This window comes from Acanthaster planci, linkage group LG04 (assembly GCF_054643075.1).
Source record: "Acanthaster planci isolate LZ-2023a linkage group LG04, COTS_SCS, whole genome shotgun sequence".
Lineage (NCBI taxonomy): Eukaryota > Metazoa > Echinodermata > Asteroidea > Valvatida > Acanthasteridae > Acanthaster > Acanthaster planci.
Genome location: NC_141780.1, coordinates 5,947,439 through 5,972,343, shown reverse-complemented (window position 1 = coordinate 5,972,343; position 24,905 = coordinate 5,947,439). Strand labels below are relative to the sequence as shown.

The window sequence follows — 24,905 nt, the reverse complement described above, 5'->3', positions numbered from 1 at the left end:
AACACTTGATGACATTTGAAAAATCTCACACTGTGTGTTGAACAGCGTATATTAACTTTGGCTCTCACGAATTGCATCCGAGCGGTGTGTTTGCGCACTCGACCTTTCTTTTTCGTTCACGACGTCAGACCTCTCTTAAATCCTCGTGTTGAAAGGTTTTTATTTAGTCTTTTACCAAGACGACCCATGTTTATCTTCTTCCCCATGGACACGTTAGAATAGTAATTCAACGTCACATACTGACTAAAGGAAACTGATTATTCTTCTTCTGGCGTCAGTTTGGTTATACTGGTTTGAATCACAGAAAAGCAAGATAGCTGCCCTGTGATAAAAGTCTGTACCCAACAAGGATAACAGAGGGAACATTGGTATCAACTCCTTTGAAGTGTTTTTTTTCTCCGCAAGGCACTACCTTGCACGTCCACACCCATAGATCAAATTAAACCTTTCATTTTACAAAATTGAAGCATTGTAATCAACTTTTGCAGTTAATCTACAAAAATGTTCATATTTAAACAGTGACCGACTGAAGAGCAGATTTCGGACCATTATTTTCGGGGGAACTTTTACGGACGGGGAGCCTACAAAAATTGGAATTCCTTAATTTTTCCTTGTAATTTTTAAGGCCTTTCCTCACATGAGTTTTTTATTGAGGGTTGAGATTTATACGTTCATTATAGGAAGAATGAAAATAAGTACCTTCTGGCTTTGCATTTCAAGCAAACGGGGGGAGGGGCATACCCCACGACTCTCCATGGATTCAGCCAATTGAAGTAAATTTTGTGAAATGCTATTTCTCAGAGGGTTCGTTGCGCGCTACAGATCCATTCCTGCATAAAATGCCAACAATGTATTTTCATTTTTTTGGCCCATGGCTTTGATGTCATGAAGCAGCTAAGTTAGTTATGAAATTATAATTGATTGAGAGAGAGAAAGAAAGACGATATTTAATGGGTTTGTTCCTTTGTGCGCATATCTGGCGTTACTGCATTGTAAATGACAGCCGATCATTTCGCACGTACCATAAAATATAAAGAAACACTCAATTTACTTTTTCGACAGAAAACCCCCAGCAATGGCACAGGCAAACACATTGGTATGGTTGAAAGTTTTATGCTGTGAAAGGGTGACAAAGGATGTGTACAAAATTGAAAGTCACTGCCTTTTTCAAATTGTGAGCTTTTGGAAATGTCGGGTTTGTTTTCAAGTTTAATACACGTCGTGAATAAAGGAAAGTGAAAGGATGTTTTGTTGCCATTTCTTATAAATGAGTAACATATTATGTGGAATAGTGCATGTAATATTCTGATTTCTGCCATTGAATGTAGTGGGATTTCAGTTCACTTTCATCAGATGAAATTTTTGCTTTCCTTACTTATTTTCTTTCTTCACTGAGTGTTTTGCCATTTTTGACTTGCAAGTCGTATATTTATAAATAGCTTTACTGTACACCCATCGAAGACCTGGGTCTTGTGGAAAAAATCACTAGCTTAGCTTTACCATCAGAAAAACTTAGAGTGTTTTTATACCAACTAATTGACAAAGTAGATTGCTCAGTCCAACAGATAAACATTATCGAGAAGTTTTTTAAACGTAGCCATGAATCAGTAACGTTCTACTCATGCTCAAGGAGGTGCTTCGTTGTTGGCATTATTGACGTTGCTGTCATTGTTGTCTGTTGTTTGTTGTTAATGTATTGCGACATGAACCCACATTATAGCTGTACTTATATCGTTCTCTATAAAAGCTATGGTCTTAATCGTGCTGCAAGTTGCTCTGGGAAATTTAATGTATGCATGCAGCTGTGTGATTAAGAAACAGTTCTCCATATACCCGCTGATGCCGGCTCCGTTCAAAGACCAAATTTAGTTCACGTTAATTTAGCAAAGCACACAAGACTGTCGTAAATTATGGATCTTCAATTAAAAATACAAACAGACCGGACTCACAACCGAGGGGAATCCAAGGTGGGGCGGATTCCGCCCCCCCCCCTTCCCACTCGTTTCTTTTAGGTTTTAATGGCATGAGTCCGATGAAGTTTTGTTCCTCTTCTAAACACTAAAAATAATATAGTCATTACAAATTTTCTTTAGAACGTATGTTTGGGTGGGTTATACCTGTTTGTTCCCTTTTTTTAAACGTAGCAACAACCTCAGTTTCTGCAAAAGTCTGTGTTCTCGGTACGGAGCCCGACCCTGGTGACGGTGGCAGGGTCAAATTCGTCATTCCGCCGGGCGATCCGTGTACCTGCGCCGAGGTCAGACTGGGTGGTCACAATACCTACGCTCCGCCGAGACCGCGAGGAACGGTCTATGTCGGCATAGGTGACCTGCAAAAGATCTCTGCAGACAGACTGCGTGAGCATTTCCATTGCACTACGAACAAACCGGAGAGAACTTCGACTTCCAATCCGCGAGGTGAGGGACACTTGAGAATTCAGGGGCGTGTCCTTGGAGCTGAAATTTTGTTGAGGGGACAAAACTTACTGAGAGCGCTCACATGAACCTCCCCATGTTGCGCACGATGAAGCACCGGAACGCACATAGTCTCTTGGGAATGCTCCTAGGAAATGAATTGCTTTTATAACCCGTCATTATCTCTGTCGTCTCAGGCAAACTCTTGCAATTTTTATATAAGAGCCAGTTTCCTCACATCAGAAAGGGTGATTTTTATCCTCTTACATATCACTCGCTCAAGAAATATTTCGGGAACATTTCATAACATTTCGCAGATGCAAGGTGTCACTTTCAAGTGAACGAGCGTTCACATCACGGTCAGTTCGAATGAGCAGTTTTCCTTTTCAAACTACATCTGGCGGCAAGATGTCAGCCTCGTGGCTAAAATTGACCTGTATCCGAGAAAGCCTTTAGGGCGATATTTCGCTTCATTGCAAGCATGACCTCGTTTACTTATACGAAAGACTGATCTTATGAGTTTTGTCAACAAAGCTCAGAGAGCATAGGCATATCTGAACTATTCTGTTACTTTTTCCTTCACAGAATCGACGTTACAGGTAAGCACAAGGGTTCCTAAATCGACGCCTAAAGTGACCACAGGTGAAAAAGGATTGACAACTAAAGTCACCACCCGTGCGCGGGAGTCGACTTCTGAAGTCGCTACCATAATCACAGAAGCAGATTCGACACATGTCGTATCGACTCTCCACGAGACAACAATGGCGCCAAAGCTGACGGAGCCTGCGGCAAATTGTCAGGAGATCTTGGATGCTGGTATAAGCACTAGCGATGTATACACCATTCAGCATAACGGTGAGACCATGCAGGTCTACTGCAGTATGGAGTCTGGTGCCGGCTATATAGTGAGTGTTTTTCCCTTACTGAAATAATTACACAATGTTCTGTCATTTTTTGGACAGACAATAATAAGGGGCCGAATTTCCATTAAAGAAAGAATCACTGTAAACCAGTTTTAAAAGGGAAAAACTTTGACGTATGCCTTAATAACACTTTGTTTTATTTGTTTGGTTTTCTCGTTGTTGGGGGTAAATTCAGATGCCTTCTCTGACAGAGATTTTTTTAAATCTCCACCCCCCTCAAAAAAGATTAATAATAAATTGAAAAAGCGTTGACCACTGTAGGAGGGAATCGGTTGATTCTGAGTCAAGACGTGCCACCTTTTACCTTTTCCACCTAATTCAAATGTGGATGCATCTAGCCATAGTTATTTGGTTCCACCTCGACCCCATCCAATAAACTTCACTTTGAGTCAGTGAACGGCTTTCATCCAAACGTTTTTAATGATTGGTGAAATACGGCAGTGTGTTTCCCAAAACGCAGGCGGATCACCTGCAACCTTGTTAACGGTGAACAATATTTAAAAATTCTATATTTTGAAGCTTGCTGGTTGTTTTACACTTTGTTTATGAAGGGCAAGAACACAAGTACGCGTCTTCCCTCACTGAGTCAGAATTTACTAAAAGGACAGACCTCGTTAATTTAAATGCAAAACGTAGTGGCAGAAGGCAAAAGTAAAACGTTTTGCAAGGCTGTGATCCATTTATTCCTGAAATTGCGCATTTTTCTCCCTGTAGGAAATGTTTAAGAGTGCCGATCGGTTTCTGACAACGAATTCGACAAACAACGAGGCTAAACTTATAAGCCCTTCGCAAACTATCAAACTGAACTTACTGTGACGATTTAATGATCAGCATTCGCATCTCAAAGCACAAAAAAGTATCCATGACTTTTTTGCAACTCTTCCGCTCTCGCAGGTGTTTCAACGACGCATCAACGGCTCCGTTAGCTTCAACCGCACTTGGCAGGAGTACGCCGAGGGTTTCGGCGATCTGACCGGGGAGTTCTGGCTGGGCAACGAGAAGCTGTATGATCTGACTCGTACTGGCAAATGGGAGCTGGTCATTACTCTGAGGGCGTTCGATGGGCAGAATGCCACGGTTCGTTATGAGGACTTTAAAATAGAGTCAGTGGGTGAAAAGTACAAGCTTGAGATCGACGATTTCCATACGGTTGCAGAACATGCAGGTATGTTACAGCTCCCTTAAGAAGTGCACCATATGATGCAACCTTCCCTTTAGCTCATTTTTCTTCTACAACGACCTCATAATTACGCCTGGTCTAACTACACTGCTTTCTTAAAAAATTTCCCAAACTACACGGACAGTTAAAGTTAGACTGTTCGGGCTGTGACATGGTATTTACCCAGACTACCCCCCCCCATTGAATTGAGGTTTCGAAGTGTGAACATTTTGTAACCAGCTGTATATTTCATTTAAAGTTTTAATTGCAATATAAACTACTTACCAAAATCAGCAAAGGAATTAATAATGAAGCTGTACTCAAGTGACAAACGTGCTTCATAGCGCGCGTTGGCACTTAAATGTTTGCGTACAAACCTTAGCCAAACTTCAGCTTGCGTTTTCCGTGCGTGCATTATCAATTTCTACCTCTTTTAAAATAACTGAACTCAACAGTATTACTTATTACATTTTGGACGATGTGAACCTAATTTTCCTGATATTTACCCAATCGCACGAACGATGCCTCGCTACCTTTGCTCCTCACCAGCTTCATTTTTCACACTAACACAAATAACAAAAACAAAAGCTGGTAAAAGAACACTTAAGGCTAGTCCATACACGAGTACCCTCCGCTGTTTGTAATCCAGGCTTTTACTCCGAAATGACACTGTGTGAAACTTGCCATCAATATGAAACAATTGGCAGCTGCCTCAAGTAACAGATTCAACAGCATTAAGCCGCCTTACCAGAAGCGCCCAACACTTGCGCCAACACAACGCCCACGTGTGTTGCAGTGGAGTCGATTTTTGTGTCCGTGAAAGTGAAATACATGAACGCATCGTAGGCTACCCAACAAAGTACATATACGGAAGGCCGCCTTCACGCAGGGTGACGGGCATAAAAGAATGGAGAAAAGCCGGTTCCGCCGTCTTGCGTAGCGTAATGGGTAAAGGAAAGAAACAGTATGGAGGATATCCATGATTCGAATCTCAGACGGAAAGTTTTTCCACCCTATAGTAGTACGGTACATCCCGCAGATTCTCACAATTATTCTCCTTTTTTGAGTGCTATTGAGTACCTGAAGTCCAAAAATTCTTCTCATTCCACCTGAATTTCTTTTGCGTCAAAAACTGAGATTGTGAAATGTCCTTTCAAAGTGTCAAAGTGCAAGACCAAAGCGATCCAGTGGCAACATTCCAAAAATTAGGCAAACTCAACTATTGACGATAAAATGCTCAACATGATCTACCCAGCTATTAAATTAATATCCAACATCACAGAAGGATTATTTGTAAAGTGGAGTGGAAGCAAACATTCATAACAAACGTTATCATGCCTATTACACTGCATTTTCCACGTTGGATATATACACCCAAATTTACCACAGTACAAACAAGGTTGGGTATGCCGGGACAGTGGCTCTTTTGCAGTGGTTTATGCACTTACAAGTATTGCACAATTCTTTCTCTTGGAGAAAAATCCACAGTGATTGCCCCTATATGCTTTCCAAAGGTTGACGTCAGAGATAAAGTTGCACAACCGAGGGTGCATTATTGGAAACCCAGTTGAAAGTATAAAAAATTAAGCCTTTTGGCCGAATGGACGTCAGTTCTGATTTAAATTTACAAATACATGTACACGTAGTATAATACTCAGTTACAATATAAAGTGAACAGGTCGTACAAGGCAATATTGCAGCAATGGAAATGGAAGTCTCTGGTTTCTGGTTAGGGACTGGCTTCAAAAGTGGTGCTGCGACTCGACCCTTTTTGGGTGGGGGACCAACTTTTTTTTCTAGAAATGAAGTACGCTTGTTTATATATGTACACGTACATAGTTACGTACCGCCGCTACTAACGCTGAAATAGAATGGCCACTCACTATTAATTGTTTAGAAGCGTTTTCAACGTGTGGATAAACATAGGACTGTCTGGTTCCCATATGTAAATGTATCATACATAAATGGCGTCGTCTGAAAAAGAGTGCCCGACTAAATGTATGGGGAGGGACTCCTTTGCTCTACCGCACCCCATCTTGAATGCGTTAAAATTACGCAAAAGCAGGGTTACAGTCGGTCAAGCAGGTTTGGCAGCTTTCAGACATCTTATATACCGAATAAAAACTTTTTTGCTTTGCAGATAGACGCGCAGGTCTACGGCGACGCGCACGCTCCGCAGAAACCGGAGGCTTTTTTGGCCTTTATGGATGTAAATAAACGCTTTTAAAAGTAACTAGTGAGGGGGGTCAGTCTATTTCAGTGTTGGAGATGAATATTTTCAAAATTAAAAATAATAAATAAACAAAAAATAAATTAAAACTGGGTCGCAGCTCCATTTTTGGAGCCAGCCCCTGTCAAGAAATCGGAGACTTTTTGGTCTAAAATAGACTCCTTTTACAGGTAAACACATAACACACATTTTTATGCCCCGTTAACGGTTGCTATACGAAATTTGACAGCATTACGGCGGGGAAATTTCACAGGTTGCCTGACACTGTTATTTACTTGCTTTACATAAAGACATTTAGAGATGCAGGTAATTCGGCGGTCCCGCTTTTGAGATTGTGCAAATGGTCTACATTGCCTTTAAGCAGGTGGAGAGACAAAACTTGTGGCAATGAAGAGAAAATACCGGTCTTGACTTCATGGGTTTCCCCATAAAACGGGACTTTATTAAAACCTCGATGACTCTTTGTCTCTTGTAGGTGATTCACTCGACAACGACCAGGAATTCTCGACTAAGGACCGCGACAACGACGACTCTGGAGGTGGAAACTGCGCTGCAATGTTCCATGGGGGCTGGTGGTACAAGAAATGTAATAGCAAAAAATTCAAGAGCAACTTGAACGGCTTGTACCACAGCAGCCCAGATGTCAGTGACTACCAGGGGATACGATGGGTCTCCTGGAAAGGGGAAAGTTACTCTCTGAAAGGGTGTGAAATGAAGATGAGATGTAGGCCTTAAAACGGTGGTGGAAATGGTGGGAGTAGTGGACGTGGTATGGGTGGTGAAAGTAGCTCAACCTCAAATGAGTTACAGCCCTGTGGACATTAGAATACATGTCCAAAAGCACTGAAAAATTCCTATTAAGAGGAAATGAACTGCAGCCAATAATGTCATGGTTTCCCGTAACATGTACTTCACCGTCATTACGAATGTAAAAAGCAAGTTAATTAAATTTTTGGCAAGCGGTTCACGTGCCTATAATTTCCTGTCCATTTATGGAAAATTGTGGGCATCCATGGCAGCCTGCAGGTATTTCGCGTGAAATGGTGAGATTTTGATTTCTAAATAGTGGGGCTTTATATTGATTGTCTGGCAAGTAGCCAGAGTCCTGACTACTTGTTGCAAAATAAGAATGTTCCGTTAAGTTCCAGCAAAAAATGGCCGTTTATTGAAACACTGGTAAGATAATGGTCAAGTTAGAAAGACCTCTGCAATATCATAGTTTTCAAAGTCCCACATAAATTTTCAATTACATTTTGCTGTCCTAGTTTTGTGTCTTTTGTTGTCCCAAATTTTACTCCAATAAAATTACAAGTCCTGCAAAATATGGAATTAATGTGTTTCCTCAAGAAAATATTACTATACCAGTCAGAGAATAATCTCCACAGTTCACATACACAAACATTAATTCAGTATTCTTACTATTTATACTTTACTTTATGTTACCATATTAACCAATTTTTTCCCAGAGGTTCTGACTATCTAGCCTGACCAAGAACAGTCACCATCATCTCAACCACGTGGTCCCAGTAAGTTGCTTTATTACATGCGCAAAAATTCTCATAATTAACGTAGAATAAGTTTATTAAGAATGACTACAAAATGGGAAGAGAGTTCAAGTAAAATGAGCAGGAATAATCAGTCATGTTGCTCGCACTGCCTGACGCTTTTATTTCTCTGAGCTAAATGACAGGCTGTCCTTGTAATGTTCTTAATTATGAACTCATGTTCCTAAGTCTCATCTGTATGGTTTGTAGCTAGTAACGTGTTAGAGATGTGCGAGTGCAGATTTCGTATTTCCTTTGCAGGGTATGGGCGTTCTCTCCCCCTCCTTGCATGATTGTATTTCAAGCTGCAGCGACATGGGTCTGCCTGCAGCTGAGCAAGTTACGCAGTTGGGCAGACATACATCCTGTGTGTACAATGAAATGTTTTCCCTTGTTTGCCAGGCTTTCTTTTTCTTCGACAACTCCTTTTTTTTTAATTTTTGCGTTGGAGCTAAAGGGGGGCAGCCACCCTGACCCAAATCAGCTCCTGAGTTCTAATTCAGTCTAATTTCAACTTGGTGTTACTATGCAGTGGATGGAATAGAATGTTATTAAGTTAGGGGTTAGAAAGCCGTCCAAGTACCCACAATGTACACTTGATTGAAATGTTTGTGCAATCTATGAAATGTTAACTACTTTCTATCTTTTGTGATAATGTCACACCTACGTTACTGGAATCAACCGTATTTTTGTGTATTAGTAGATTGCAAGTAACTTTCTAAATACCATTTCCATGGGCGTTAATTCCAGATGGAGGTGGGGTATATATATCCCCCCACTTTTTGAGGTGGGGGTAGGGTATTGAGTTATTCCGCACCGCCACAGACACACAAACTTTTTGTAACCAGCAAAAACTCAAAGGGGATCGTGGATAATTTTAGACTTCATAAGACTACAATGCATTTCATATCACTTGAAAAAGGGGATTTAAATTATACCATTCTGAATACATTTTACAGATGAACATCCGTATCGTGAACACCGACCTTTAGACAGAGTCATATGCTGTCAACTCTCCCCCCACCTTTTATACTTTCATGGACGGGAAAATCACACTCCCCACCTTTCCACATCCCCAACCTCGTCCAATTTCCTGCAGAAATTTACCCAACTTCACTTTTCATGTTAGAAAAGTTGATATCACGTATAAGTTTACCTGTTCTCAGTCTGTATCTACTTAACTGAACGAGCTAAAAAGAAAGACCTAAATTCAGTTGAAATTCACATTGGTAGTAATATAATAACTTACTCCTTCTAGTATTCAGATGCCTTGTTAAGAATCATTTCAATGTGCAAAAATACAAAATGCGCTTGATACGCCTGATACCGTCGTTGATGCCTTGGCGTGCTGTTATGAATTCCTTTCGGTGGGGTGTTAAATTATTGTGAAATCAGAAGAATTGTGCCTCAGTATTTGTGCTGATAATCAAGCATAATCAATTGTTGGACTTCTAACTTGGTGTTTTATCAGTACACGTTCTTTTAAATTGTATCACGGAACTTCTCAACGTTTGCTAGTAAGAAAATGATTGAAACGGGATTTTGTATAATCAATTAACATACTTGTCCGACATTTCAGTGTTTCTCGGAACCAGTTCTTGTTTCAGGTTATTTGTAGTTAAACATCTACTTGCCCTTATTCTTTTTTTCTTGGGAATTTTCTGTTAGTTAGTTTACATTTCCGTCACAAAAAGATGCATACGCAGTGGCTATTTAGTAGGTTGGAAAACGTCGCAAAATAGCTTTAACACGTTATAGATGCTCGAGGCCTCTTATATTACAAACGGACTGAAAACAAACTTTTCATCTGTTTTAGCCTCCTCGTAGTGAAGTATAGATTGCCTGTCATAATTCTCAGTTGATTTCTTGTTCAAGGTTTGAAATTGAATGTGAGAAAATGTGCTTAACATTAGTAAAGCAATAGTGACCGCTCATGTTGTCAATAAACCTTTGTTATAATTTTACCACTTGCACGTATTAACCTCGAACAGAAACAGGTATAAAACCTATAGATTTGTTATTTTCTGGATTGTTTCGGGACTGAAACTTGTTTGAGAGCCGGATAAATATTTAAATGCATCAAACACGATAAACCAAACGTGTTTTTGCATTAATAAAGCATAAAACGGAACTTGCCGAAGCATATATAGTTAAACAGAACAGAACTGACAAAGCTCTTATTTTTCTGCATTTGATAAGAGTTTTGAGAGTAAACACTGCATCCAGGCGTGGATCCTTCACCCCTAAACATTTTCTCTAATTTTTTTGTGTTGACCCTACATCTCTACATATCTCTACTAGGAAAAGAGCTATCTCTATTCCAGGCATAAATGTTAACCTGTCACGTCAAGGAATAGAGATATCTCTATTCTGGGATTAAAGGTTAACTTTGAACGCCATACTCTTAAGTTGAAAAATCTAACTTGAATTTGTCATTCGATTCTTACCTTATAAGGTCGACCATGCAATCCTTGTCCAAGGCCACATCCAAGTTTCTTGACCACGGCTACAAACTGCATGAAAGGGCTATGCTAAGGGCTAATATCAAATCTATTCAATTCTCTCGTCCAACGGGTCTTGTTTATTTTTATCTTGTCTTTTTATCTGTTTTATCATGAAAATAAAAATCGCCTTTCTTTTAAAGCCCAGACACTGAACGTAGTTATCTTTTTATTTGTCTCAAATCCGTCTCACGGTTTGTTTCTGTTGATAGAACTTTGTACAAGACAATCGAATATCGCTACCCTATAAACTGCAGTGGTGCCAATTTTTTATATATTTTATTAGTCCTTTTCAGGGTATTTTTTAGAGTGAGTGCCTTTGGCTGGGCACCGTGTTGTGGGAAAACGATTTTTTGGTTAAGAAATTTGAACAGAGTTCTGAGGTCTCTCAGTATTCCCCAATACAGCCATTGTTCATGAAACTGGGAGATGACAATGAATGAAGTCAGTATTTAAAAGGTAAGAGGGCTTACTTGGTTTAGAAATGTAAAGAAGATAAACGGGAAATTATTCAGAATCTGACATGTACTACCATGACATCAGTGCAACTAAACAAGAACAGCATAAGCGAGCACTGCCTATACCTATGAAAAGTACCAACAAATCGCAACATCACTCAGGTTTCGGACAAACTGAAGTAAGTAATCCATTACAGGAATAACCTGTCCTCCATATCTTTAAATGGAATTAAATAAGAAACAGAGACATCCCCCCAAATGCTTCTATTACAAAGCCCGATGGCTCACATTTTTTAACGGAAACAGACGAAGTACAGAGTATAGGCAAACCACTCAATGCTCCAAGGATTTTCTTCAAATCCAGCTATGACACTAGAATGGATATTCGGCCCACCAAAATATGCATGTAAAATGCACTGCGCTGTGACTCTCTCATACGTCTGAAGTAGAGGTGCGCTCATTAAACACGTTTTGAATTCGTCAGTGCGCAGGCTCTCTGTTCATTGCGTCATGCTCAATGTCTGGCATGCAAAGTTAACATTTAATCCCTGAATAGAGATATTTCTATTAATAAGAATTTTACGAAGAGACGTATCTTTATACGCAGGCTGAATGTTACCTTTGCAGGCCATACTACTGCGCTAATAACCTAATGACCTTCGTCAGGCTGAATGGTACAACTACTGACAGGTTTTGTTGTCTCTAAAGACACTGATGGTTCAGGTAATGAGGCCCTTAGGGTAGTTCCACCTCATCAGTCGGGCTGATCTCGATCAGATCTACATCCGGGATAAGACCAAATCTGTCCCACGTTGAAAGGGACAAAAAACTACCACCTCAATGCCCACCCCCCCAGAATATCAGATTGTCATTAACTCTGACGAAATACAAGCTGTCCATCAAAATATGGCCAACTATCGAAACAAGACTGTAAACATAAAGAGCGTCTCATTACATGGTTAATATTACTGATGTTTTAGGTTCAGATCAATTAAAAAGGTGAAACAAATTTGATGAAAAGCGACAGTACCGCTCAAAACACTAAATTCGGAGATATACTCGGGACGGTACAGCAAAAACTTTGAACAGTTATCAATGAAACCACTTTACTGCTATGTATTGTCATTTAGTGTGTTGTTTTGTGATTAATCCATTGGCGTAAATGTGTGCCGGAAGTTGGGTTGGGATGGGGAAAGGTGGGGGTGACACAGTATGATTCTGTACGGTCAATGTTCACGACATTGATGTACATCTGTATAATGCATTCAGAATGGCATATTTATGGGTTTACAAAATTATTTTCTCTTTTTTGAGTGATATTGACTGTAGTTTAGCTGTTGGAAGTCTCAAAAAGTCTTCACAACCCGCTTTAATTTTTGCTCACGACAAAAAGTGGGGTATGATTCGAAACTCCATATCCCACTTCAAACAGTGGGGGGTATATACCCCCACCCCAGGGATTTATAACCATGTACTAATCTACATGCTATAATGCGCTTTTTAAATATCAACAATATAAAGCAAGAAGAACGCAATAGGCCTATTTACAAAGTGAAAACTCATCGTTTTTGTTGGTATATAACTCTTTAAGTACGATTCACATTATTTGACGTAGAGAATAAAACAGAATTTACAGAAAGTTTCCGTTTCCTGAGGTCCCTTTTGACTTAAGCAATCCATCAAGTAACTTGTACTTAATGTTCTCTGATATCATGCATAATGCAGTTCCTCCAGTCTGTATGACTGGAATTGGAGCACCTCCATTAGTGTTTGACTCGCTTGATATTTGCGTTATTTGGGGATGATGTTCGTGTATTCAGTCGTCCCTGAGTGGATGCGCTTCCAAAAAGTACTGCAACCTCAGTAATTTCGGAATATACACAAAAGAAGAAAGAAACCTTCACTTCACTTCGTTGAGTGACATTCTGGTAATGGATCTGTGAAGTAAATTGGAAGTCATCCTGGACCACAGCATGTTGAAAATGCCAATGACATCACCAGAAGGCTTTTACGACGCTGCGTATCTGCATGCCTGAAACATTTGAGGGTTATTCGCCATGGAGAAAAAAGTCAGTTTATGGTTGGAAGTTTTCTGTCTTCAAATGTTGCGGCTCTACTGCACTCTAAATTTTATGAGGAAGTGAATAAAGTTCATAATTACGATACGAGCTCACAGCTCACAAACTAAAGCTACAGATATTAGAAATGAAGTATATGTCTGATCTTATCGTTGATGTGCCTGTCCATTTTTGTGTGTAGTGAAAATCACACACTTTCAACAATCAAAGACAAACTGCGTGATATGAGCAACTTCGTGATTTTTCTCACATCTCCGTGTTATATTGACACGATATCTTTGCTTTTATTTGCTGGAGTGTTGTTTCCCTAGGGTTTGGGTGTTAATATCTGATCAATGAATATACCGATTTCTTTCTTTCCCGCTCACCTATGAAGTATTCTTACACCCCGTTCCCCGCTGGGTACTTCGCTCCTATAAACCTAAATGAATATCCAACTAAACCCTTTGCAGACTGAAATTAATGTCGAGTAGCCAGCTGAACACAGACCGTCGATTTTTACTCTTATATGTTTGAGACGTTGGTCCTGGGTCAAGAAAAATATGACCGGAATATCAGCCTCATTTCGTGTACATTAACGAGCACATACGAGCATGGATATGGCATGGTGGATCTTTTGACAGCGCACATACACCTGGCTTTCAAAGGGCCTAGACATTCAAACACAGCCGTTTCTCGCTACTTCCTTTTCTGTCATCCGTTTCGCTATACTTGTTTTACATAGTTTTGTACTTCGGACAGCAAGAAATTCACCAACAAACCTTTATTACTCCACTGCCGTGATGCTGTACCAGTTCCAACGGCCAGAACTTAAATTCCCGGACTAGCCAAGGTCTGACGAAGTGGTAGCCTTTCTGATCTGGCTATGGGCATCCTCGCTATCAATCTGGTGCGTTATTGTATGAACAAGTTGGCCATTTACTTAACTTTTTTTAACTTACATGCATGCCTCTATTCTATAAGCGTTCTCATGACTTAAGTTTGATTTATCAATCAGGCTAAATAGGCCTATAACTTAACGTCTAAAAAAGAAAGGAAACCAAAACAGACTTGACAATTTAAACCAGGAGCTTCTTCTTTTACTTAAGGATTGATCACACTTTCTTAGTGAATCCATGAAACATGGAGCTTGAAAGAAACAACTGTCTAAGCCCTAACTCAGGCCATCGACAGAAACAAACATAGACACGTACAAGTCCCTCAGTGGGAAAGTGTACGCCAGTTTCGTCATTTACTTCAATTAATCATGGAAACGAGCAATAGATGAATAAATACACGCAACGTACGAGGTTTTTTTCCCCAGCAGTCTCAAGCACAGAGAGGACTTTGAGATACATTATTGCTGCATTGTTACCATTTTATAGCTGACTGTCTTTGGCAACGGAGCCACCCTGTTGATTGAATTTTCAAGTCAGGAGCATCAAGACCGAGGGATCTTGGCAGAGACGAAGACAGCTAAGGAACGAAACAAGGTGCGTCCGTGATCTACCTACCTCTTTTAAAGTTTTCGAGATGTTATGTATATAATATATATGTATGTATATAATTTGCGGTAACTTGGCTTTAAAAACGAATCGCAGACTGTTAAGAGAAGAGCTTTCTTTAATACCTTCGCGTCCTGCGTCAGCCCCCCCCCCCAGCAACACATCCAGTTTTGTTAAAATAACCAACTGATCATTTGAAGCCCGTGTTCCTGTTAGGTGAAATCCACAAATATACATTGCTCAAATAATTAAATTCCCTTCCTCGCACTGTGGTATCCTCTCCTAGGTAGGATGTCACAATGAGCGTTTGGTTTTAATGAGCGTTGAATGTACATGCATACTGACAAGAGCTGAAGAGCAGACGGAGGTCGGTTCACTGTTTTTTTGAAGTGTTCTTCCGTAATCACTGAACGGAGTTATTCGCGGAAGAGAAGTTTGTTCAGTTAATGGCAATGTAAAATCCGAAATCACAAAAAGGAAAATAAATTACGAAGAGGAAAAGTTATGTTATCTAGACAGCAGGAAAAGGACACTGTGTTTTACAAGTTGACTATTTTAATGAAAATTATTAATTGAACGACACGCGCCTTATTATGCCTTTCTTCTCTGTCAAGACACTCACTGTTGTGTTCGACATTTGCTCAACGTTGATATATAACTGCACGAGTGAAAAAGTCAATTAACAATAAAAGAGCCGGAGTAGAAGCCGCCCCACGATTTTTTTCCCGATATCGCCGCATGTACTTTTTCAGAAGCCTATAGCCTTCAGAACTCTTTTTAGTAACTACTTTACAGTCATTTTGGCACCAATTTTGTGGAAAACGAAACAGGTTTAATAGCCAAAAAGTATACTTTTCCACTGCCGTTTGATAATTCCGTCCACGTTCATTATTCCTCAAGGCGATCCAAACAATTTTCCCTGGAAAGCATCATTAGCCATGCATAGGCATTGAAAAGTGTCATATCCGCATTGCTAGTGCTTTGTTCGGTATCATTTCAGAAATTAGCTTGAATAATTCTTCAGCCTCATTTGAGAATTGGGTGACCGATAATGCGCATGGAAACGACAGAAGAACAAGGGATGCGGTAAAAAGGATGACGACTGTGATAAAAAGAAAATGATAGCAACAGTGTAGACAGTGAGGCAAAATTAATTTCATTCATTCTATCAAAGAGTTAGAAAATTGGGATTGAAAAGGGTTGTACGTCACATGCCCCAACAGGCCCCAACAAATTAATCTCAGCACAAACGTTTTGTAAAACCTATGAAACACATAAAGATGTCATGAAAATGATTATAAGGCGTTTTGCTATAACATCATTTGAATATAATGAAAAAACTGCCAATCATCATTTCAATATTTTAACATCATGTTAATTAACCATTAGTAGACACTGCGCCAACGTTACCATTAAATGTCAATATGTTTCAAAGACCGTATCACCAGAAGTTTTTTCAATCATACCATGAAACAATTTTATTTATTAACGTGTCTATCACGTTCTTCAAACTTCTGTTTGTGTGCTGGGAGGATCAGGAAGAGGATGGATTCCGTCAAAAGGACGGCAAGAGAACAAGAGAAATGAACTTCAGATGAAAGTTAACATTTAGTTGTTGATCTCCATTTCTAATAGATATTTGTAATAGACTTCTAAACCAAATATCTTTATAGAGATATCTCCAGTAGAAAAAGAGATTTTTTTCCAATAGATATATCTCTACTATGATAAGTGTTAGATTCTACAATTCATCCTTAGCGACTTCTCCAATACCGAGGCTATCACACATACAGTTGTAAGAGAGATGGCATTTGATTCCCTGTACGACGTACCGGTACACATCGTAATGTGTATATCGCCCTTAACATGGTGTGTAGTCATGTTTTGGGAAACGGCTACTTCGCAATAAGAACGGTGCGTCCTACTGTCATGAAATATTTCAGCTATATATCAGTGGAAGTGTGAAATTTAGCATAATGACGTTGGAGCAAAGGTTTACATGAAGGGGCTTACAGTCCTGCATCCAGTGTAATTGTTTCTCTTTTGTTGAAAGCCAACTTTTTTAATGAAGAACATGCAATTAAAAATGCAAATGAAAAACTGTTAATTAAATTGGCATATAGGCCTGACAGTTTTTTTGGCAAAAAACGTTTTTCTCCTCGGCAATTTTCTAAGGTATTGCGTCTGAACAAGACGCCTCTGAAGTTCGTGTTAGTACAGTACCTGTGCAGAACGGAGGAAGGTATCGCCGGTTTACCATGAGAAAAGTTGAACTAACATCTGAAAGCCGTCATATGTGCCGTACTGAACTTCTATGCTCTTGAAATTGGAAGAGTTGCTCATAATTACTGAAATAAATTCTTAAATAAGACCGACACCCTGCGTGCGTTGGAAATCATACTTCCCAAATTTTATAGAAGACCTGCTAACTGAGGTATCGCCCCCCGGACATGTTTATGCCCACAGCCAGCTGAATCGAAGTGGCCTGTTAATGCACCGTAAGGTTGCCATTCAGGAGTAGGTGACCTGACTTCATCACATTGTGAACTGGTCTCTTTTCCAGATGCTTAACTTTGACAGTGGATACAAAGTCTGTGGACTGCGGTGGATGTCAATTGCTTTAATGACAGTGGTCATCGCTGCAGGTACGTTACTGATTGTGTGCAGTCCGTGTTCTAAGTTAAGATTTTTCTACCACAGAAGTTCCACGTGTTTTTGATCAGTTTAGATGGGTAGGCACAAAGAATTTCTCTGGGACACAATATTTTTGCGACGGCATACTCTTCTTCAGTGCACAAAAACTATTCCAATCGCAATTTGGCTAAAATGCATTTTTAAAATAATTCATGCTTTCATGGACAACTGAGGCCGTTGTTGTGATGTCATCCAGGGAGGATATTCTTCGGTGCGAAGGTTTTTATATTAAAATTGTATACACAGATTTACTCACTGAAAACATTTCTCAAAATGAGTTGATTACTGGCTTATTGCTTCGTACTTAAGCAACAGTGAATCACAACAAGAGAGAACATTTAGTCCATCTGTCGGTAAACCTTCATGTGCAAACTTATGTAATACCAAGGCTTGTTTCCTGAAATGGCATCACACTTTTGCTCATGAATATGGATTACGGACAGTCCGTAATCAATTTCACTGCACTGCCAATCAGACGGAGTCAACTTCCCAAGTCAGCAAAGTCGGCTCAGAGTCGACTCCCAAAGTCACTACCATAGCCCAAGAGGTAGACTCGACAATCATTACATCCAGTGCTCCAGGGGCGACAACGGATGTCACTATCTACTCAGAGCCGACGGTCCCCGCTGCAGACTGTCAGGAGATCTTGGATGCCGGTTTTACAACTAGCTAAACTGGAAAAAATATTAAAACTGCTTACCCTGGAGAAGGAGGAATTCCGTATTCTGAGTCCAACCTCGCCACGTTTTGCATCTTGTTCAAAATGTGTGGATTTATTCTAGTCCTTGTAATTGGGGCTCCACCTTGCCATCATCCAATAAAATTGTTGAATCCAGTTGAGTGAATCATACACTTCAAGGCTTTGGTCTCAAAAAACGAAGAAGATACAGTTGCAATCTTGCAAACTGTAAGCAAAAAGTATTTTTATATATATTTTAAAGTTTGGTGTTTGTTTTGCGCATACTTTGGCAAGGGGCTGAACACAGGTCCTCGTTTTCCCCTATTTCGGACAGACTTCGCTCCTGCGGATGGCAAAAAGGGTTTTTCGATTCTATGTCAAAAGTACAGTTAAAATGCTTGCAAGGCATTTGTAAACCACTCTAGAAATTGCAAATGCTTGTCTTTGAAAGAAATGTCAAAAGGACGGCTCATGCTCTTACCAGTGAGTATTAAAGTGAAGCGAATTTGACATCACGAAAGCTTTGCAACCACATTTTACCCTAGTTGAAAATATCACCAGAGTTGAAATGTATTCAACTTTGGCAAATTCACAGTGCGAATATTTGATCTGAAGTGAGAAATTCGCATTTGCGTGAACCGGCAGAAAGAGTGTCAACTGATTCCTGAAAATGGTTTCAAGAAAGTTTGCCCCTCTTTACCTCCGAAATCGCAACCCTCTCATCACACCTTTAATGCTAAACACTCACCACGACTGAATGCCCAAAGAGTCATTGTGAGATCGAAATGGCTACTTTTCAGCACTGTTGTGAAAAACCTTTCCTTGCAGGTGTTTCAACGACGCATCAATGGTTCCGTTAGCTTCAACCGCACTTGGCAGGAGTACGCCGAGGGTTTCGGCGATCTGACCGGGGAGTTCTGGCTGGGTAGCGAGAAGCTGCATGATCTGACTCGTACTGGCAAATGGGAGCTGGTCATTACTCTGAGGGCGTTCGATGGAGGGGAAGCCTATGTTCGTTATAGGGACTTCAAGATAAGCTCAGCTCGAAACTTTTACAGGCTTCAAGTGGATTTCATTGATGGAAACGCAGGTACGTAACAGCACGTGTTGTAAAGTATATAACACAACCTGTGGTTATCATATCTTCTATGACCTCTACGTTGTAAACCAAGTTTTACATTACTCTTAGCAAAATACTTTAACCATCAGTCATGCTCGGACGGAAATTATAGATCAGTTCAGGATTTGCACGTTTTTTTCACAAATCAGATACAGTGTCAGCCGAAAAAAGTAGCAAACAGTATTTTGACATTCAGAGGTGCTCTTTAAAGGTGATGGTCTAGGCAGGTTATTCTAAATGCCACCTGTCCCCACCCCACAATGAAATGGAACTGCCATTCAAATTGACAAATGTAATAATGTACATTATAAACCTCTACATGAGTGCGCTTCGTACAAAATTACCTCCCTTTTATTGAGCTGCAGAGTAGAAGTCTTATACGAATCTCAGTTTCCAGGATAGGGTCTTCACTCCTTGTAACCTTCAGACGAGTTGCACAGTCCATTACCTGATCCCTTCTCCACCACTTTCTTTCACACACACCCTTGGGGTTGTTCTTGCGTGTTCAAAAGGCGGGCATGTTTGCGTCTCTTCACAAAAACGCAAAATACCCGGCAGGTTCGATCCCCGACAAATGGTCAACCAGTGGTCAATTTGGACTGGTAACCTGTGCATTAAATATATATCGAGCATCGGGGAAATCGACCAGTGGTTAACAGATTGCCGATGATCGAACCTGCAAACAGTAGTCGAAATATCTGTCCCTGGCAGTATTTATGTAATTTCTACACTGATGATGATTTGCTCTTGGCATGTTACACTGGTCAAGTAAGGTATTTACAGTCCAAAGAGCGAAAACGGATTTTTTCCACATGTCGGTATTCCCATCTCTTCTTGAAAATGGTGTCGAAATATGGTTTTTGCTGGTCCGAAAAGTTAGTTCAAGATTGTTAACGGCGATGAATAGATGTGTCAGACAGTTATAAGACCGGCTAAGTACATATTCATTCGTAAGGTTTGGGTTTTGTACAACTTTCCGATTTAAAACGTACCAATGAAACAAGCTAAAAGCCCAACCAAAGTGTAGGGCAATCTAGACTTTTGATAATAAAAATTATTATTATTAGACTCTGAGGTGTCTCAAAATTCATTGCTATCAACAGAACGCTTTATCGGGGAAGCCTGTCCATTAATTACTTAACGTAATGATATTTCCTGTCAAGAGGAACCATTCATAATGCAGTAATTGTGGGACAGACATCACAGGGCACATCTACCAATGCCTGTTCTCCACCTTACCTTTTTGCTACGTACCAGAATATAAATATGTGTTCCGACGATTACCAATGAATCATTTATTTCATTGGAGCGCGAGGCTTGCTTTCTGCCAGCAATTAGCCTGTAATGATTGGCCATGACGAAAGTGGATGGGGATTTGAATTGTGTTCCAAATATGAGAGGGAATTAATGGCGATTGCTAAAGCTAATTTATTATTAATTTTCTGAAACGTCTAGAGCGACAATGTCTGTAAGTGAACCAGAAACACGACGAGGGCAGTGATGACTGCAAAAATATACTTATCCACAATTTACGTTCATCCCTGGCAATGTTGGAACATTTTGTAAACTTTGCACTAAGTTCAGTGTGAAACTTGGAGTGTGGCACTGCCGTCTCTGTCTGGTTTTCGGTTTAAAACTCCTTTCGCAAGTGCATTCAAAAATCGAGTTTTCCACTCATTTTGTTCAGAATTACCTTTGTCTTGATGGCTCATGGAAGAAAGGGTGCCAAATAATATGAGGCGATTTTCAACACAGTTTTCAGATTTTTCATTAGCAGTGCCACCAAAACTGGCTGGATTAGTTCAAAAGTTTGAGCCTCTAGATTATCCAGATAGACTGCATATTCACTGCTCTGTGGAATTAGAAAAACCATCCACTTAAGAAGGTTTTCTCTCTTTGGCTTATGTTGGAAGAAAATTAAAATGTGTACTCAAAAAAAAAACATGTATGATTTCTCAAGCCATGTAGGCCTATCAGGCCGACGATGCTGATTAGGATTTTTCTGATATTCACTTCCATTGTGTAATATGCCGTGGGCTGGCGGGTCCCAATGTACCATCGGAACTCATCACCGTCTGTGTTCTTTTTATCCTTCAAAATGTCCCGAAACTGAAAATAATGTTACAAAAAAGGGGAATGCTCTCTCCCATGAGGCCACTTTTCTAAATCCCATCGAGTTGTACTTGTACAAGAATATTGCGTTTCCTTGCACCGGGGTTAGGATAACGGTTATTTCGTCATTACCTGACCAAATCTTAACGGATTTTCCTCGAAATTGGTAGAGTAAATGATTTTGAACTACAATATTGGAACAAGAACTGAAATATCAAGTGTAGTTTAAAAAAAACACATTTTCGAGGGTGTCAAAATGTTTTTCCGGTGGCAGGAAAGTTGCAGAAAAAGTGTCTCATATCTAAAAACGCCATTCAAGGGCGCAAACTTTGGAAATTTCCGGTAAATGCTTAAAAGTACTATTTTTATATTAAACTACGAATTTTATGTATATAGGAACTACCCTATTACAATCGATCAAGTACGGTATATTTAGTTCCACGTTTAGTTCCAAAATATACCCTTCGTTTTCAAATGTTTTTCTTTTTTCTTCTTTCCGAGGGTAGACTTACAGCTGTCTCGTCGTCGGATCCTTACCAATAATTGTGAAGAATGATCTTTTGCAGAAGGCTCCAGGTGAAAAGTGAAAACGAAAATTAATATTCCCTCCTCGGACTGATGGCCCTTAAAATCTTTTGGAAATTTCTGATTTAGTACTTTCAACCAACATTACACAAATTACACGGCGAACTGACGCCAAAGAAAATTATTCGAATCCCAAATGTTCGCTCGAGTTTTGTGTGACGGTGAAACGGCGAAAAAGTGTTACCATTACACGAGATGCTGGCGAGATCACATAAAGACTTTCATCCACCCGGTCCAGCATTAACGCCTTTTGTTTCTGTCGACAGGAGATTCCCTCGTGAAATTACTCTTGATGCCCTTTACAACTGTCGACAAATATGACTCACATGAATCCGAAATCCTGAGCTGCGGCCAGGTGGCCCACTCGGGCTGGTGGTTCAGAAGATGCAACCGGATCGACAGCAACTTGAACGGCGTGTACCACAGTAGCCCAGTCGTTGATGGCTACCAGGGGATACAGTGGGTGTCCTGGAAGGGAAGTCGGTACTCTCTGAAGGGGTGTGATATGAAAATGAGGCGTATTCTCAATGAATAGATATATTAATGAGGTACGAGACCACCAAGTTCTTCAGTGGAATCTTAGGAGTGTTAATTTCGACTGGTGTATTTACGTTGAAACTCTTCATAACTCTTGCTGTTGGGCCTAGTAGGTCAACAAACTAGACGGTCGTTAAAGGTTCCTCTTTAATTACACTTCGATTTCACTTGCTGGGATGTGGCCACCACTTGAACCTAGGTTTCCAGTTATTATCGCAAGATACTCCGACCGACGTATGCAGAAACTCAAGACCCAGTCTTATCAGTTTCTTGCTACAGCGTCCATTATTTTCCATTTCATTACTTGCCAGATACCGAATTGGTTTGAGCAAGTTGGCATCAGGAATGAGGGACAACCAGCCCCAAACACAACCAGTCCCCAACCAATGGACATTCAGTTTCCTTGTTCGTGTTCATCAATTACCTGTTGGCCTCGAACACAGTGTATTGGAACGCTTGTAGAAATGTTCTCCCTTATCGGTACTGTTGAATACATTTTGGTTTACCTTTTCCTCACGACGAAAAAGTTATGGTGGAGGTGGGGGTAATGATCCAAGTTGTGGGGAATTATACCCCACCCATCCACCCTGGAATTCTGCTTATAAGACGCTTTCGGGGCCTTATTAGTAATATTCGCGTTGAATGCTTTGTTTGGTTATCTATTTTTATGCTGTTGCCACTCGGCACTGTTAATTGATATTACAGAGTAGGCCTACATGCCTGTTATTAATATGAAATGTGACAGATGGTGAATTCGCATTCTGAAAAATGTGCTGTTAACGATTATAATTTCGTCATTATAAAACGGCATGTTAAAGTGAAGACTTGATAAAATTTTTCAAATTTTGATTAGCTAGTGAGAATGTAATTAGAATTGGTTATACATCTGTGTGACGTAAGATTTTGAAAATGTAGGATTTTTTTAGGAATCAGAGCTAACCGGAACCCACTGTCGGTTAGTGGTGAGCATGCAGTACGCGACAAGTCACGTTGGTGATAGGCAAGATCAAACCTAAACAGACATGTATACTTGTGTGAAAGTGAAATCTTGTCATTACATACTGGGATACGACGAGTTTTATCTGGAGAATATGTCGAGCTTTTCGAAGCCAAAATGGTTTCACCAGTTGACAAGATCTCAGGGTCTCTGATAAGGTTAACAGGATATAACTTCCGTTGACAAGATAAATACCCTGGCTATATTCTGCCAGGGTGCTTGTCTTATCAAGGTGGACGACCTGTCTCGGCCGGATGACTTAATACATGTCAGACCTTTGTTCAATAAACACGTTGTGAATCAAGTCAGCACACTAGCAGCAACCTTCCAATTTGGATTTGTCTTGAAGTTTTGTTTTTCCCTAAACGACGACGCGCAGCAAGAGTTTTGTTTGTCCCTTTTCTTCCCGTTTTGGTCAGATTCCGTAGTGGAGCAAAGAATTTAGGGAGACACTAATAGGGTAATATCCAGATGGAAGATATTTTTGAACACATCATTTAACTTTCATCATATTACACCTGTTTGTCAATCTGTCACCTTTCACGGTCTTAAAGCGCCTTTCCATATTATATGTACCTTTTTGGTGGGTTGCGTTTCACTTTCACCTACAAAAAAAGCGATCCCATTAACATAACACCAGTGTGCGTTGCGTTCTCTGCAGACCGTCCATTCTTTGCGCAAGTGTTGGCGCGCATATGGAAAGACACCTTTAAATGAATGTGCGTTCGGCTCTCTCATTCCTCGTCTGGATCTCTGTTATCGATATTCTCTGTTCTTGTGTGAGTATAGGGGAGGGAAAGATCATTAGATCCCTGAAACTCCAGAATCCTGCTTTGAGGCTATAGTGTATTCACTCCGCCGATCAGAGGAAGCATACATCTCATTGCCCAACTGCACTGGCAACAAATCAACTATACGGTGTACATTTTAAATTATTTCAGATCGTGTAAACCCCGGCTGGGCTCAACATCTTCTTTCTCATCAACTCGAAGAGGACTTAGGTCTTCAATACTTACATCCTGTTTACATTTGATGAGACAGAGGCTGCTAGTGACAAGCGTTCTACATCGCATTTCCAAAAATATGAAGCAAAATCTCGTACCCACATCCGACACCCAACATCGATTCAGATTTGAAAAATTTTCAAGATTCACCTGTTTTTTCGATTCTTCAATTACTGACCTCCCCTTGTAATAATGTTATCTTTGAAAAGTACTATAGAAGAACATGTTTTATTATTTATTACTTCTTTTATCATCCATTTCCCTATCCTGATTGGGCATGAATTATCCAAATACCGTCTTGATTTCATTCTCCCTTTTGAGTCCCGGTTATGTTTTTCCATTATCAGGCCCGTTGCATATTTGTCAGACAGTAACTCTCCCTGATA

General features: G+C 40.1%; 1 protein-coding gene across 1 annotated transcript in view; it reads left to right on the top strand.

Moving 5' to 3' along the window:
• The window catches only part of LOC110974247 (uncharacterized), a 31,031-nt gene extending 7,012 nt beyond the window's left edge, over positions 1–24,019 (top strand). Inside the window, exons 3-9 of the mRNA XM_087135433.1 lie at positions 2,145–2,417; positions 3,000–3,319; positions 4,232–4,502; positions 7,202–7,450; positions 17,929–18,032; positions 18,993–19,254; positions 22,248–24,019. Coding sequence (XP_086991559.1) covers positions 2,145–2,417; positions 3,000–3,319; positions 4,232–4,502; positions 7,202–7,450; positions 17,929–18,032; positions 18,993–19,254; positions 22,248–22,516 — 1,748 coding nt within the window. The 3' untranslated portion in view covers positions 22,517–24,019. The remainder of the gene's footprint in view (positions 1–2,144; positions 2,418–2,999; positions 3,320–4,231; positions 4,503–7,201; positions 7,451–17,928; positions 18,033–18,992; positions 19,255–22,247) is intronic.
• Positions 24,020–24,905: the final 886 nt, after the last annotated feature.